Raw genomic sequence first — 17,875 nt, 5'->3', positions numbered from 1 at the left:
CTCCAGCCCCCCATGACCCTAGTGAGGATTAAGCGGTGTATAGATAATGGATGGATGGATGATTTCTCCATTTGAAAAGTTAAATTACCTGGTAGGAAATTCTTAAAACTACATGTACACCCCTTCCTCCATTGAACAATATGTAATTGGTGAAGTTGCAAATATTTTTCCATTTCAAAGCACTGTACTGCTGTCAGTTATAAGGAACATGGGGAAATTGAAGCATCTAACACGACCTGGTGGCTCATATTTCTTTTTAATGCTGGATGATGATCTTACTTTATGTCATTATTGAATGCCAATAAGTTAAAGGCTACTTTTAAAGACAGTTACGGTGGCAATGTAAGGTAGATGTGTGTTGTTTGCCAACTCAATATACCCTGTTTTCTGTAAAACTTCACTGTATGTATAGTCATTGATACAATTCTTCTTCTTCTTAGGAATAAGAATAATAATAAATCCCCTGAAAAGTATACAATTCTATTCTTTTTTACATCTCCCCAAACTACAACCTGTGTGTGTGTGTTTCATTCAGTGTCCCTCAGGTTGTGGCATGTTGATAAATATTGGGTGGATGGCAAGATTTGCCCTGTCTCCCTCTGCTCGGACAATTTTTAATGTAAGAGCTCATAAGTCCATTTCTTTTCAATAATTTGAAATAAAATTACAGAATTGAACTAAAATAAATACTCCTTTTCCAAACTGAGCTCAATGATTGTTCCAAGTCATATATACGTGAGGCCTTCAGGGTCCCTTCAGCTGACTCATGGGAAATGATGCTTCCTTCTGTACTGGCCCGTGCATTTCATAACCATTCTATGTGTACTTGACACAATGCAATCAACTGTGCTTATTACCAAGCGAATGTCACCATGTCTTAACCCAAGCATTAAGTAGCACTTAATGATATCTTCCTCAGTTTATCTGCTCTTGCCACACCTCATTTAAGCAGTTTTAGGTTATAACAATACAGCCTACTGCCTTATATTGTGAAATGTTTCAGTTATTAAAGTATATTACTGTTAAAAAAAGTTATGCGATACTTATTTGTCTTTTTCTAGTGTGACAGAAATTGGAATTTAGTGTTGTGAGCGTGTCTGTGGAAGAGCAGTTGTCCTCAGCAGCAGTCAACAGAACAGTGAAGTTCACACAGACAGATTAGTGGCCGTCCCTTCCTTCAGCTGGTATGTTGTCCAACAGGTTTGAACAGTTGTCAGTCTCAGGATCAACAACACAACACTGCGCCCCGGCAGTTACAACGCAACGCAGCACAAGGAAGTTCCATTTTAGATGATATTGGTTCTTCTTAAATCTGGAAATCTAGAAGAATAAGTGGCGTCTTTCGTCCAGAGAGCTTTTTTACAGATGGAGCGAACTGCAGCCACATGGGGCATCACTGTTGTTGTACGGGTGAGTTTTAAAACGTTCATCTTCTGCATGAGAAGGTCCTGCCCGGACGCGCTGGAATGATTTCCACAAAAGCTCTTCCTTGTCATTTTCTGTGTAGTTTTTTGCTTCACTGGCAGCCCTTTCAGCGGTGTGTACTCCACTGGTGTCCTTGCTGCACACAGCCCGCTGCTCGGTCCCCTACAGACCCGGCCGAGGTAAGCAGCTCTTCTTCCTACAGCGCGTCTTTACGCAGGCTGTCCAAAGCAAAAACCTGTCAGTAGCACGTGGAACATTGAGCATCTTGTATAGTCACAAGTGAGCCTCACATTTATGAGCTTTAATTATGATAAGAGAATATCACGATTGGAGAGTTTCATGAAAGAAACGCTGTCTCACCTATAGTGAAACTGAATGGGACGTTCACTGACAATGGGAAGGAAAATGGAAAACAGGAATATTGCATACAGTCAAAATCCAACACTTGTGTAGCTCTTAGCTTCCATCAGTTTCTGAAGAAAATCAACACATGTATATAAATAAAGAGGAGTCAAATTTAGGAGATGAAGTTGAGGAGCAGGACCACACCTCGAAAACTAATTTTCCTGTCATGTCTCTTTAAATGCTCACCTGTCCTGCGCACCTCTTTGTTCCAGTTTACATCCACAGAATGCCGTATGGGCCATCAAGTCTCTGCCATCTTTGTCCTTTGATATAAAGTTAAATAAAATCAAATGAACTCACCTCTGTTCAGTCGTCTCCACCATGGACCTCTGGCTCCTTAGCCCGGCTCGGCTTCGGCTGATCCACTTCATGCTGTTCAGGAAAACACGCAAACATCATCAGGATAGTGCCAGACAGGCTAGGTCAGATGACACTGAAGGCACCAAGGGACAGTCAGACAGCCAGACTCACCTTCATCCAGATCATCTAATCAGTTCTATCTGTTCCTCAAAATTCTTCTTCCATTCATCTGTGCGACTAATCCGATCTGTGTGGCCCCTTCCTGTCAAAGTTATTCTCAAGGTACTTTTAACACCTACACTACAGAAGTCATCTGCTCAAGCCTCCTGTTTAAACCAAGACATAAAAATGATAGTGTGGTTTTCTTGGTGAGATTAAGGACTAGTTAGAAATATATCTCACCACTGCAATTACAACTTGCCATAATTCTGCTGTAGATATCTAACACTGGAAACCCCGCATTTATCCCGAGATAAGCGCCATTGTCCATCCATCGTATCAACACCGCTGGTATAATGGTATATGGGTGTGTCAAACTTCCTCCCTAGTACACCGGACAGGTCGCAGTCCATTACTGACTAATCACACAAACAGACGTTCTTTGGACGCTGCTGCACGGTGGCTCGGGTGTATCTAATAGAAAGTCCCGTCTTGGTTAGGACAGTGGGATCTTCCTGCGTGGAATTTGCATGTTCCCCCCGTGCAGCGTGGGTTCGGTCTCTGGCTCCCTCCCACAGGATTCTAGTTTGTCCGTGGGCTTGGTTGTCTGTCTCTAAGTGCAGCCCTGTGATAGACTGGTGACCTGTCCAGGGTGTCCTCTGCCTTCGCCCTGAGTCAGCTGGGATAGACTCCAGCTCCCCTGCGACCCTAGTGAGGAACCAGTGGTGTACAGATAATGGATGGATGGATGGATGAAGGTCTGGATGCTGTTGGCGGAAAAAGCTCAGGATTGTTTGTATTGCTTTAACCAATCACAGTCGTCGTGGGCGGGGCTAAGCGAGCTTCAGCGTTCCCTCAAAATAGTGGCGAGTGGAGTAGTTGTGGTGGAATATTTACATTCAGGCAGGAGAACTGTGTTTAAAATGCATAACCTACCGCGGGAATCTAGCAGGACTGCCTTAGTGCATGATCCAAATCCTCGGAAGTTTTTTGTTTCAGCGGGCTAGGTAGCTCTTCGGCCGTTGTTGTGGTCGGTAACAGACTGAGAGCGGAAGGAAGGACGAAGCCACATGGCTCAAACCGCAACTTACATCTGGTGAGTCAGACTAGTTGTGAGGTGACAGTGCAAGCCACTACACCCAGAATATCATTGTGTTTATCTGAAATGTTCTTCAGACGAAAAAGAATTGAATTACGACTATTTGCAAATCCAGCCTCGTTATGAAATGTCTCGGCTATAGTTAAGCTGGAAGCTAAATATTAAGTCACGTGACACAGCTGTTGTCTTGTTCAGTCATGACCGATCTGGATTTCAGGTCCACCTACAAACGCACTCACTCAACACCTCCCACACTTAAGTTCTCATACTTGTTGAACCTGTCAATGAAACATTTCCCATAGAAGTGCTTTGCCTTCCTGTCTTCTGTCCCCTTGTTCCAGCAATTTCATGCTTTATCACCAGTACAGGATGCCAGTTTCACTATTCTGTTTCCCTCTTCAGCAGCCAGGTTCACTTTGAGCTGCATAACCAGTTCATGAGCCTGTAAGTTTACCTGATGGTATCAATTTTCTCCTGTATGTGTCAGTAGGCGACACATACAGCGACTGCAGGTAGGTTGCCAGTTGCACCTCGTTGTAATTGCTGCCTCACATTGCAGCTTCTGGCTCAAAGTTGCCAGATCCACAAGTTGCTTAAAGATGAACTGCACCTGTTCATATTCTCCCATTTGCTGAGCCCGTTCTTCAACTAAACACTGTCCAATAAGGCTCACACTGGGCGGCACAGTGGCCCGCAACAGTTCCACTCATTCAAAGCCCCGTGTTAGATCCTAATCAATATTAACAAACGCTATATCTGGTCCATCTCCTTGATGATTTTCTAGTTGTATGTCCTCCTTCGTCACATTCAGTTTATGATTTAACCACCATGAAGTAGTTTTTTTCTAAACTCAGTGCTCCCTTGTCACCTCACCTTCTCCAACTAGACTTCTGTGGTCTCCTACCATGACCAAGTCCCCACCGGGACAACTTTCAGGTGTCCCACCATTCTCAGCCAGTCACAAACTTTACCTAATAATCCTTACTGCCCCTTTTATTGGTGACAGACATGGTCAAAAGATCCATTGTGGTACATTATTGGTCCAAAGTACTCTCACCATCTTTTGTTGTAGTCATTACGTCCAGGTTTGTCTCTGATGCCCATCTGTCCCTCTTGATTTAAAATAATTACTACAGAGGTTTACCTCAGGGTGTCAGTGTCTTGGAGAATTATTCTCAGGTTCAACACAACACACTTTAAATTGTCTTTAGTTGTTAAAGATCTTTAGCCAATTAATCACCTCCGTCCACCTCTTACCGTCTCCCATTTTCCTCCGATCTCTGAATTTGATGCAGATCACCACATACTGTGTTCAGCCTTCACAGTTTCTCAAAAGACAGTCTGGTTTACGCACTTAAGCAAAGCAAAACAAACAGATGGCATTCCAATCCTTGTAATGTCTTTCAAATCAGACACACACCTAAGCTCCTATTACCTCCTAGCATATCACATACAAATAAAAAAAATCTCTAAATGCTTCTTCTGGCCCTCTGTTCACGAGTCCAGTGAAGTTGCTACTCGAGCTTTGTTCCTTTTGCACTTTAGCGTGTTCACTTACTGTGTGGGATCTAACCTATCTTATTGCATGGCCTCTCCTTCTGCATAGGAACAGCTTTGACAGCATCCAGCTGAACTATTACAGAACCCTGAGTAAAGCCTCGGATCATTGGTCTTGACAGGTTTACCAAATTTGCACCCTCTCCAACCCTTAACATCTGTGCAATGCTCAGTATTCTCTTTATTCTTCATGGGGCTTTTATGGTGTTTGCTTGCCCAGAAGCTGCTCTTGATCCCTAACAAAGGCTTCTCCACATCATTTACCTTACTTCTCATCAAAATCACACATACCAAATAAACAATCATGTGCTCCTCATTGATGGTGTGGTCCTTGCTTAAGATTTAGAAAGAAAAAAGTATTCAGTTATTTGTAATTAAAGGCTCAACATATAATCTTAATCATTCCGAAGCCATGTTCCACCTCATTGTATGGCTTTGCTCATATTACCGTGCATATTATTTTTCAAGCACAGCATTGCAGGTGAAATGTATCTCATTGTGAAAATTGAAGGATGTAATAATTTTACATTTTGCTCTCCCCTGTTGGCAAAAATACGCCGTATGTTTCATGTGTTATTTGGTTATTTATTCTTTTGACTAATAGGATGAAGTTACTTTAGGTTCCCTTTCACACATTCATTTTCTCTTCAGACTATTTTACAATGACATTTTTATTATTATTTTACTATAATCATCATTTAAATCACTGACTTGTATTCTTTCCTTTTTTCAAATTTTAGTAAATGTCTCACAAATTTTGAAATTGTAATTCGCTGAGGGCTATGAAGACGCTAGTTCGCCTGTTAATACCATCACACTTTACCTCTCTGCTTTGTGTAACAGGCCCAAGCCCACTAGTTACTTAAAAAGATGTAGTTTACTTCTTCAGCTGAAACAATTGTTGCATGAAAACCACGCTTTTTACAGGCTGCATTTCTTGGTAGTATTTTCACATCAGGTCATAGTGTGCGAGGGTTGTTGCTGAACTTCACTTTATTTTCTATGAGTAAAAATGCCATGCATCCTGCAGGGGACCCAGTGTTTGTTGAAGGGCCGCCAGCAGCATCCTTCCTGTCCCGCTCACTGCTCTATAATAGTTGGGACTTTGAGCTGGTTGTGCGTGACAATCTGGAGAGGGAGTGCTTGGAAGAGCAGTGCAGCTATGAGGAGGCCAGAGAGGTTTTCGAGGACGACGCTCAGACGGTAATGCTGGTGGTGGTGACTGTCACTTTACAGTGCTCTCATTTGGATACAGCATCCTCCCGTGTTTTTGAATTTACCTAAACAGAGAATCTCATTTCAACCCTTAATTTCGCGCCACCCTTGAGGTTGGGGTGGTGATAACATCACTCAGTTGTGAGAAGAGTGACAAGAATATTTTGCAATAATATTTTATGAAGAAACCAGCTTCAGAGTGGAGGAAACAATGACAATTCACAGTACCTTTTCCAACCATCACTTAAATGTAGTATTTAATTAACATACAAAGCATTTTGCTTCTTTGGGAATAATGGTCTTAAGGAGGATTATTTTACTAAAGCTACCTAACTAAATCTTCTTTTGCTCACATTTTTAGGATCTATTTTGGACCACATATATCAACAATCAAGGTAATACTTTAAAAGATGAATGTTTTTCACTCATGTGTTCTGTAGGTCTTTGTATTGGGCTCATTCATCAGAGTGTAGTGTTTTCACAGTAAACTATACGTGCATAAGAATACATGCATACATGCATTACAATCAGCATTATAATTTCCAAATTGTTAATATTTTGTTTATTATATCTAGTTGGTTAAAGGCGTACTCCTTACTTTGGTTATCCTGTTTACTACTCCAAATCCCCAACTGTTCTCCTGAGTGACTGTCAACAGAGGACATCTCATTCGTACCATGCTGCAAACAGAAAGATAGAAATTGCAGCAAGAATCGAGAATTTACGGTGAAGCAAATGTCGTATACTGTGTTGCATGGAGATGTGAAAAAAGTGGAATTTGCACATTTATTCTAATTCACTTATGGCAAAAGCAAATTAAGCACACAGAACACAGACATGACTGGAGTCATAGCTGTGGTGATTAGTGAGAGCTGTTGAAGAAACAGTGATTTGCTGTTAACGATGTTTGTCTTTGAAGAGAATGCACCCAGAGTGGATGTGTCGGGGCTGGTGGCTGGAATCTTGGCTGTGCTAGTGACCGCTGTTATTGCCACTGTGTTGGGAATCTACTGCTACAAAGCCAAGAACAAGGGTGGACAGAGGTCAGTTCACTAAGTTTAATCTGATGTGAAACGTGCTAGGAAACTTTTTTGAGCCAGCTAACCTAGGAATGTAGAACAAAATGGTGACTGTGGTCCATAATTCAGTTCATTTCAATTAAATTCAGTTTAATTCAATTCTATTTGTATTGCGCAATTCACAACATATGTCATCTCACAGCTCTTAACATAGTAAGGTGAAGACCTTACAAATTTTAAACAGAGAACCCAACGATGCAAAGTTGCCTTTGGACTCCCTCTGAGCAAACGGTCGGCAATGGTGGGAAGGAACGAATCCCCCCCCCATGAGAGAGGGGAAAAATCAAGTAATGGAATTTGATGACTTCAGTAAACCCCATGAACTTTAGTCTTAACGAAGTCTTAATTTCTCAGTGAGAAACTCTTTTGAAAACAAATTAACACATTTACATTAAATTTGCAGAACAAATTCATGTTCTTTAAGAATGAATATTAATGGTAGCCCCCGAAGGGACTGCTACATGTAAGAGAAGGTTAAATGCCTTACAGAGGTACCTGAAGGTTTGGTAGATTAATCTGAGTCCACACTGTTAGAAGGTAGTCGGTGAACAAGAAGAAAATGCAACTACAGCACCGTCCATAATGATTGGCACCCCTGGTTAAGATGTGTTCTTTAGCTTCTAGTAAATTCAGTTTTTGTCTAAACAATATAGGACCACAATGAAAAAAGAGGGAAATCCAACCTTTAATTCAAGTGCATTTATTCAGTGTGAAAAAAATCCCACATTAAAAAAAATAATTCTTTTACATCAAATCATGTGTGCCAAAATTATTAGCACCCTTGATGTTAATACTTTGTACAACCCCCTTTTGCCAACAGTTCATTTGAGTTGAGTTGAAGGTTACATTTTTCTACAATTTTCAGTGTGAAAGTTTGCTTCTGCAATAAAAATTGAATTTATTTTAAGGCTTTTAACACATCTTAACCAGGGGTGCCAATAATTATGGAGGGCGCCGAATGCTGTATGTAAGTGGGAAAGTCAGTGTTTCACAGCAAAGATGCTGTCTGATTCCCCGGTTAACACCTCTTATAACGTAACTTTACGCATGAGAGTGTATTTCTGCCTCTCTTTATTTTAGACAATTACCCTACTAGGATTCTAATGTTAATATATCGGCAGCCTATTCAAAATTCTGTATTCATCCAGCATGCATCCATTATCTATACAATCCTCACTGGGGTTGCAGGGGGCTGGAATCTATCCCAGCTGACTCAGGGTGAAGGCAGGGGACACCCGGGGCAGGTCACCAGTCTATCACAGGGCTACACTTAGAGACAAACACTCAGATTCACACCTACAGACACTTTAAAATCTCCAATTAGCCTCAACATGTTTTTGGACTATGAGGGGAAGCTGGCGAACCGCGGATCTTGCAGCTGCGAGGCGATGGTGCTAACCATTGAGCCACCTTGCAGCCCAGCATGCATCCAGTATACAATTTTTTATGTGCTTGGCCAACTGATCTTTTAACTATGCAGAGAAGACCTGGCTGCTAGTAAACAAAACAAACCAATTAACCATCATTTACAATTACAGTATATTAATGAAAACTCAGAGTAAATCTGATTCAAAGCACCTGCCATGTAACCAGGATGCTAGCAGCGTAACAATAGCCTACATTGCAAACACTGGTCTGGCACTACTCCCACTATTTCTGCTTCAGTTGGTCACATGACAATTGTTTTGCATGTTGTTATCTTTAGAATCATGAATCCTAATCTTTGATCTTCAGATATTTTCTGTTGCGCTGACATCTGGGGAAAATTTCTACTTGTACACAAAACAATCTGCAATAACAGGAAATTAAATATATATATGCCTTTGAATTTACAAACACATTCATGTTTTCATTACACTTGATTATGTATAGATGAACTGAACCGTTGTTGATTTCTTTATGTTGTGCTGCATGCTGGTCTAGAGCTCCAGTGAGAATGGCAGCAGATATGCATCCATTACCAGAAACGGTGCCGCTGGCTGGGATCGTTGCTCCAGGTCTGCCCAGCTACAACGAGGCTCTGACTCGCAGTGGGCAGCATGATGCCCCACCACCACCCTATTCCGGGTAAGTGGATGCTCCAGTATGCACATCCACTTTACATGGAGCCAGGCCAGTCTTTACTGTGGTCAATAATCTCACCAAAAACCTGTGAAAAGAAAGATACATGTGAGGACCAGGATAAAAAACACAAAGTTAGCTTTAGAACCAAACTAAAATAATAAACAGACTGATTGTTACCATGTAGCAACAAACTTTAGCCCAAATACACAGAAGCACTTGTATATTTAATATCTGACTGCTTCATTCTTCCACCACCATTTACCCACCATGTTACATCAACAAACACACAAGCAAACAAAATTCATTGTCATTCATCATCATTAGAAGCGACATATCAACATCAACATGTAGCACCAACTTGGTGAAAAACATTACTTAAACTTTCAAACAGCACTTAAGTTCATTAATCACATTTAATCCATAAGTGAAAAACTGAAACCTCTCCAGCTTCATTAAAGGAATCAGTCCACATTAGAGGATAACCACAAACCTTTTTTTTTTCCAAATTAACTTTGTTACAGATAGAGTATTTTCTCCCAAAATAACACAATAAAGAATTAATGTTGAATAAGCAATAGTCCCCTCCTGCTTTGAAAACAAACATTAGTTTGCAGTTATATGTTAGATTTGAATCTTTAGTCATTTTGCTTGGCTTTCAGGTTTGTTTTAAACCCAATTGGAATTTAAATAGAAAGTAACACTGCTGAACAGGGTCAGCTCAGCTGGCAAACCACCTGGATCAGGACACAGCCATGGAACCCACAACTCTTGTTCTTAGTTCAACAGGTTCTGGCTGGCTCTTGGTGAACATATGGATGGCAAAACAATTAAAACAGCTGACAAAGGTGTGGCATTGGTCAGCCACAATACCAACAGCAAGGAGAAGAAATGTTACACCGGTTAAGAAATGGTTAATTACATAGAAAAACAACATGATTCAATAACTTTTCTGACCATCTCTCATTGATAAATTTTTACTTCCTTTGCATTGCCCATCTCGTATATGGTATTGCAATGTCAGTTGTGGTGGATGTTTGTGACTCGATACCTTATTTGATGCTGCAGCTCGGATAGTTTCACTGCCATGTTCTGTATTCATCAATCCACGCCAGTAGCTGGTTTTGCAGTGTGCTGCAGCCCTCTCTTGGTGAAGCCTGAGCCCTTCTCTAGGAACAAAAATGGTTGGACCTTCATGGATCACACTACCATGCAGAATGTTCACAAAGACTCTTCCTCTCTTTGACCACAGGGGTGCGCCATCAGAGCCTGCTGATCCTGGAGAGGAATGAGGCGGCTGGCAGAGCCTCTGTATAATGCCTGATGGACTCTGGTGGTTTGAGTGAACTTTTAATTATTGCTTGTTTTTTAGTACATTCTATTTATGAGTGAAGTTAAAACACTGATCCTGGCTGGACACTGCTGACAGTATGATGTGCATATTGACTTGCCAGTAGTCTGTCCACTACAGACGTGAGGCTTTAAAGTGGGTGCAGCTGAGGGTGGGGTTCATTTTTGTGGTTGTACTGTACACCCAACTGTGCTGTGTACATTTGAGCAGAGTCAAATAAGACAATTCATAAAGGATATTGGTTGTTCAAAAAGTCGGGCACAATATATGAGCTGTAATAAATTACATTCCAATGTATGTATGCCTCGTGTCCTCTTCTAATTCCTTGTAACTTGTCAAGCTAGTAATACAAGTACAGTGTATTCACTTAGATTCAGGAGGATGTCAGCACATCATTCTTTACATGTTGCAACTCGTGTGTTTGCTGTTTATCATGGCAGTTCATTACAGGAGATACAACTGGCTGCAGAAGCTGAGCTCTTTCATCAGACTCATTTCTACAATCCTCCACCAGCTACAACACTACAACACACTGCTTTGCCGTGCATGACAAATTGTGTATACGTGTGTGTCCGTGTGGGTAAGAGAGAGAAAGAGAGAAGGGTGTTGGTGTGTGTGTGTGTGTGTGTGCGCGCGCGCGTTAGGTGGGGGGTGGAGGGGCGCCAGCCCAGTCATTCCTCTTAAAAATGGCGTCTTGTGAACAAAATGAGGGAAAATAGCTTTACTATGGTGTGAGCAGCAGCGACCAGCTGTCGGCGCTGGATCAATGTGAATATAGCTTCGCTTATTAAAGCTGCTAAAGAACGTTGAGCATCTGTTCTGCGGCCCATCAGCTTAGCACAGGAGACAATAGACAGTGAAATATATGGGGAGAGGAGGGAGGAGGTGCTCCTGGCTGCTGTGACTCCCCCCTCCTCCTCTCACTCCTTCTCCTCCCCATTCCTCCCAGTCTACAGACTCGTCAAGCAGAGAAATAAACAGAATCGAGCGCTGAGAAGACATTCCTCCCTCCCCTCCCCCTCACTATTTGTCCATCTTCATCCTGCCCTTTCTTTCATGGAGAGGAATTATCCCGCTGCAGGCTTCGGAGATCTAGGGGCTGGGACAGGATGGAGTTACGACAGATCGGCAAAAGCAAGGTAAGCTTCGGTGGCTAAAGCATGGGAACCCATATGCTCTTGTGGCTGCACCAATGAGCTTAACTGGCTGTAACAATGCCATGGCATAGCGCTGCCTGCGCCTCTGCATTCAGCCAGGCTGCATGGTGCTGCTCCATGGCCACCAGTCTCAGGTACAGCCAGCCGTATTGTCATTAGCGGGAGGGGAGGGGAGGGGTATGGGGGCTGTCTCTAACTAAAATGCATGGAATGCGATGGAAGGTTAATAGTGATATGGAGACGGAGGAGAGGGGAGAAACGAAGGGGGATGGGTTGCTGGAAACCGAGTCTGTTATTTAAAAATAAAAGAAAGATCATATCTCGGTTCCAGGACTGTATCGTCTCCGGTGCACCTCCTCTTGCTTAGACCAACAAATGCATGACAGGTCCTAGTCGCAGGGTGAACAGCAAGGTTGATTGCCTCAGTATTAATTGGCTGTAAGTCTACAAATCAAAGCAGTGGAACGCGCAGATCTGCAGCCCAGCAGAGGCAGCAAGCACAGGGAGACGAGCCGAGCGTCCACGAGGCACAAACAAGTGTGTGCAAATCAAATAATGTGCTAAATACGGAGTTATAGCTTTTATTAATTTGAAGTGTGTCCTCATTCAGAGACGACGGAACTAAAACTCTGCTAATCACGGTAACAGCAGCAAAATCTGTGCATAACGGCAGTCAGATGTGTGTGGTGCTAAATAAACTTGCTGGACTGTAACGTTAATGCAGACATTGTCCCTGATCAGTAAACATTACTTACGATAATACAATAATATCACGTGACTGCCAGTCGTGCCCGGACTGTCACCGAATTAAATGGCAGCTAATTAAAGTTAACATCTGTAGCGCAACGCTGACATTAGGTTCGTGTTTCAGCACCACTGTATTAACATTAGGTAGCTTTCAGCCTATTCAGGCTACATTTTAGCGATCTTGTACATTATCCAACATCTGACAGGGAATGCATCAGAAGCACGCAGCAGCAGCAGCAGCAGCAGCTGCCTCGTGTTCCATCACACTGGATCCTCAGGACGGCTGTCCTGCTGGACGCCACACCGCTGATCGGAGACAGCTTTTAAACACTAACACATGCAATAATCCGCCCCGTATCGTTGGCGCTACCGCTAAAAAGTAACAACACAGTGCTTGTCATTACACGGCCGTTTTGTCGGATGTCAGAATGAAGTGCGGCCTCGAGTCATGCTAAAGTTAACAAGCTCCGTTAGCTTTGCTCCACGTTAGCGGTCGCCTTGACAACCACATCAGTCTTTGGCCAGACTCAGTGGATTCCATCTCTGGAGCCTCAGCGCTCGGCTTGGAATCGTGCATTTCTGTACATTGATACGGTTGCTGAATTTATTGCTTTATTCAACAATCTAAAAAAAAAATGTTGCGCAAAAAACAACAAGAACGAAATCCTCAATAAGTGCATCAAATAAGTAGAGCTCGAAAATGAAGACAGACTCATAAATGCTATTTCTCCCATGCAAAATGCAGTTCTTTATAGTATGAACAAACAAAAAATGTTGAAAGTAAAGTTGTTACTTTTATTGTCCCCTTCTGCTGAGGTTGATGCTGAGATGCTGTAGTTAGAACAGACATGTCCTTGCTCTCAGCTGTACATGGCTGCCTCACCCAGCTCAGGCTGCACTCAACTACAGAATGCCTCTCAAATGGCTTTTCTCTGTTAGATTTGTTCCAGGTAATCTGTCACAGACCTCTGTCAGTTATTTGTTTGTCCCTTATTTATCCAGGAAATTTCATAAAATTAAAATCTCTTTTTGAGGGAGATCTGGCCAAGATTACACACTTTCATAAACCTACAAATGATGACACAATTGAGCACGACAACATTTAACAGGACAAGCCGATCAGAGCTTTGCACTCTTCCAGGGAGACCAAAAAATGCAGAGTCAGTACATACAGTAAGTAAGGTAGAGTGTAACACAGTGAGTTCCATTCATTTCTTTGTTTTTAAAAAATAAATCTGAATCTGAAAGCCGTATAATGAATGTGTAGGAGATAATATAAAGTGTACATTTACAGGAAATGTGCACAGGCAGAACATGCATGCTCCATAAAGTAAAGCTGGCAGGTTTGAACCAAGACATCTTCTTGTTGTAAAGCAACAGAGCGAGCCACTGCTCCGCCATGTCACTTCTGACATGAATGCCATAACATTTATAAATATGAATTCATTAGCGTAACTAAAGCAGAATGTCATTTTAGTCTTGCTTTTCTTGTAAAACAATAATTAAATGTGTTCTTTAGAATTTCTGATGCTTGCAGTGTACTTTCTGACACCTATGACAATCTATAACACATCAGCAGTTTGGAGCATCTATAACTAGATATCTACATATTCTTTTTGTGGCTGCTTTACATGCATTACTTTCTCAACGGTGACTATTTTTTATTTTTTTAGAACTCTTTAAATAGTCAGCACAGCAACAGTCTGTCTGGACTAAACTGTGTGTAATGTTTAATTGCAAAATGTGTAAACACAATATGCATTCACTGTCCACATCTCACATCATGCAACTGTGGTCCCTCTCAACCTCAACATGCACTGCTTTAAAAACTGTTCATATTATGTTCAATACCAAATATAATGTTAAATTCATTTATAGTCAATTTGCTACATGTGATAATTTATTTATTGAGAAACTATTTCGTTGAGCTATGCTAACAGCTGCCTCTGACAAGTAGAAATGACTATGAGCAACAAAGCTGCTTACCATCCAAGCTGAGGGCCTCCCAGAGGTCTGCCAAGATTCACAGTCATGGAGATCATAGTTTACCTAATTGCTAAAACTTTTTTTAAGAAATGCAAGCAAGTTCAGTTGCCTTTGTTTTAGTATTACGACCTTGCAGAGGTGTGTTTCAAGAGATGTCTTAAGGTCGGACATGGTCACAGACTGGCCAAAGTCAGAAGCGGTTGTATCATGTACCTAATACATTATTATGCAGCATGTGTATGTTTTGGATCACTGGAATTTCATGTGGTATATTATGGGATAAACAATACAGACAAATAATGCAGGATATTATAGTAATTCTGGTTGTGATGTGTGTTTCATAAAACACAATACCTTGTCCTTGTGTTATTATGTAATTTCCAGTATTCAGGTCATTGTGTTAGTATGTTGATATTGGGAGACAGATATCATCACAGCTATTGCTGAAACATGCATGAACTGCTTTGGTTTCCTAACTGCGTTCAGGATGTGAGATCGATGTGAGATTGATGAAGTTGACTGTGTGAAGAGTTTTGATGTAAACTCAGGATTGATAAATAATTTATAATAAGTGGACAAATAATGTACAAATCATATACTTGATTTATAGGAAATGGAGGGTAGTACAAAGTAAAATAGTGCACTTTCCTAATGCCATACAAATAAAACTGTTGTTCTTTTTATGTCCACCTGTCCCCCTACAAGAAAATCACCATCCAGAGACATGGAGCCAATATGGCTATCTATCACAGACTACATACACCTCAGTGTCAGCATTTTTTCTTAATATGAACATTTTTCTCTCAAGTGAAAAGTGAAAATATGACCACTGAGTTTATGTTACCATCTCAAAGAGCATAGTAATTTGGTATTTTAAATATTTACACTCAAAATTAGATTCCTGACACAAAATCAATTGTTCGTTACCCCCCCTTCAGTTCATCACACTGTAATGTACAGTGTGTCCGTCAGTAAACATCCCACAAGACCATACTTATGGCCACTACCTAGTCAATATGTTAATTCAATGAATCCAAAGTGCTCCTTCAAAAGGCCCTTGTTCCTGTTTCCTTCTAGACACCATATTTGATTTTTATAAAGCCCTTTTTCTGTGTATGTTCTCTGCTGTTTGGATCAATAGGGCTCCTCCTGTAGGTCAGAATGAAATGGGTGTACGCAGCAGTGGTCCGTGCACTCATGTATGCCTGCTACTGGTAGATTGTAGAACCTTGACAAACATGTCCTCTGATCATCGGGTGTAAATGGCATTGCAGGTATTTCTTTACAAGTCTGAGTATTGGCTGCTGTCTTTCTTTGATGTAGAGAAATTCAAAAAGTCACTTTTCTATTCTGAAAGTCGCTAAATTGTCCTTGCCATGTCCTTGTACCTTGTGCATTTCTGTCCTGCAACCAACCATGTCAGATTGGTTTACCTTTCAGGAAATTTGTGAAAAACTGAAAAGCTGATTAATAGCCATGCTCATCATGATGTTATACTTAAAACTGTTAGTCCTAAGTCCTTTATAACAGTATCTTACTGTGTTTTTCTTTTTTTTTTTTACATTGATAGTATATAAAGGTGGACGAACTCTATGTGGTGTCATTGACAGGTTTCCTGAAGAGCAGTTTTAAAGTTCAGTGTTGTGGCTTCGACTGTCATCTTGACAGTGCCTGCCTCTGCCTATTTATTGGCTAATTCAGAAAGGAGCAAAAAGGTGAAGCTGAGGCAGGCCACAGAATATCTGTGGGTCATGGACTGTCCTGTGACAGCAACCACCTGTCACTCAAATGGTCCTCATCCTTAATTAAGCGTAACTTTAAGCTTCAATACAATTTAAATGAGTAAGTTTTATAAACAGTCACCCACACGTGCAACTGTCATCAATGGGGAGACTGCCATGGAGACCAAAAACGTTTTTGTTCCAAGCTGTGAACATCTGGCTTCTGATGTAAAGTTGAACATTTTATCACGGGGATCTACAGAGACTGACCCACTTTTGGAACCAGCCTTAAGTGGACATACAAGGAACTGCAGATTTTGGAACGTAAGGGTTGGCTTGTTTTTCACCCCCAGATGTTGCTGCCTGGTGTTTTTCCATTGTTGTACAGGATTGGATGAAATGAAATGAAAAAAATACTTTATTTATCCCAGAAGGGAAATTCAGTAAAATTCAATAAAACACAAAGGAGAAGATAGGGTGTCTGTTCAGTGTGTGTTTGCTGGGAATTTTTTTTTTAATGTGCATACACAACCCTGGCAAACAAACAACGTGGCTCAAGCTCATGCACATAACACTATTCCAGCTTATCCTATGCACATTCATGCTCGTGCATGAAGGGGGCAGTGGAGTGAGAGGGATGGAAAGTTTGGCACATGTAACTATGCTAGTTAGATAAATGTCAACAATCTTGCTCCAGAATCTCAGACTCCACCTTTAATAGGTAATAATAGAAAATGCACTCACAAGTAAAAAAAGAACAAAGGAAGCCCCAGAAATCTTTTAATTAAACAAAATATGACAAAGAAAATCTATCGAGCGCAAATATCTTCAAAATTAATTATATAATCGTGTTGTAAATATCTAACAATGCACATAATTTTGCCCCTTTTTTTTGGTTTTAAAAATGTTCTGAGAAATTTGTAATTAAGTTTCACAGTAGTTTTTTTTTTAGTTCCCAGACTGTTGTGCTTAAAGGTAGGATAATGTTCTCTTAAATCTAAAAATATTTAGTGATAGTATTGCTGGACCATCCATCTGTCTCATTCTCATGAACACGATATCGCACAAAGGCCTTGAAGGAAGTTTTTGACTCAAGGATGAAGTAATTAGATAGCGCTGACTGTGACCTCGCAAAATGCGTTTTTGGCCGTAACTCAGGATCTATTGTGTTAATAGTGACAGACTTCACACAAATGTCTATTGATAGAATCTTATATCCATAAGAATGTGGTAAACTTCTTTATTACATTGGAACATTCTGCAAGACTTTTCTGGCCGTCATTCAACGCCATAACTCAGAAAGTGATGTTTTTGTGATAACCTCTGTCCTGTTTGTTTTAAAGCACTTTGGCACAAACTTTTTTTTTATGGTGCTCTTTGAATAAATCTGAAATTGACCAACTTGTAGATGGTCAATTCAGCCATCAATACCCCCTCCCTTGAACATATCACATTGCGGCAACATTTTGTTCTGCCATTTTAACCCTGAAAACACTTCATGACTGTCGGTTTGGGAATATTCTTCCTTTGTTATGTTCCCATGTATTATAATCTGAGTCTGAATGTTGCAGTTAAAATACTGCTTCTTGATTAGCTTTTAACTTTTATCAGTG

General features: G+C 41.0%; 2 protein-coding genes across 2 annotated transcripts in view; both read left to right on the top strand.

The window, feature by feature from the left end:
* Window positions 1-1,081: 1,081 nt before the first annotated feature.
* Window positions 1,082-10,948, top strand: prrg2 (proline rich Gla (G-carboxyglutamic acid) 2). Its single transcript, XM_008303448.1, has 7 exons — window positions 1,082-1,410; window positions 1,508-1,604; window positions 5,976-6,148; window positions 6,522-6,555; window positions 7,080-7,203; window positions 9,163-9,306; window positions 10,553-10,948. Exons 1-7 carry the CDS (start codon window positions 1,366-1,368, stop codon window positions 10,590-10,592), a joined length of 657 nt encoding a protein of 218 aa, XP_008301670.1. The 5' UTR covers window positions 1,082-1,365; the 3' UTR covers window positions 10,593-10,948.
* A 687-nt stretch (window positions 10,949-11,635) lies between these two features.
* The window catches only part of prr12b (proline rich 12b), a 35,097-nt gene continuing 28,857 nt past the window's right edge, over window positions 11,636-17,875 (top strand). Inside the window, exon 1 of the mRNA XM_008303542.1 lies at window positions 11,636-11,790. Coding sequence (XP_008301764.1) covers window positions 11,708-11,790 — 83 coding nt within the window. The 5' untranslated portion in view covers window positions 11,636-11,707. The remainder of the gene's footprint in view (window positions 11,791-17,875) is intronic.

Source organism: Stegastes partitus, unplaced genomic scaffold, assembly GCF_000690725.1.
Source record: "Stegastes partitus isolate 25-593 unplaced genomic scaffold, Stegastes_partitus-1.0.2 Scaffold38, whole genome shotgun sequence".
In the NCBI taxonomy this organism is placed as follows: Eukaryota; Metazoa; Chordata; class Actinopteri; family Pomacentridae; genus Stegastes; species Stegastes partitus.
Note: the sequence above shows the minus strand (reverse complement) of the source record. Positions and strands in the feature narration are given on the sequence as shown.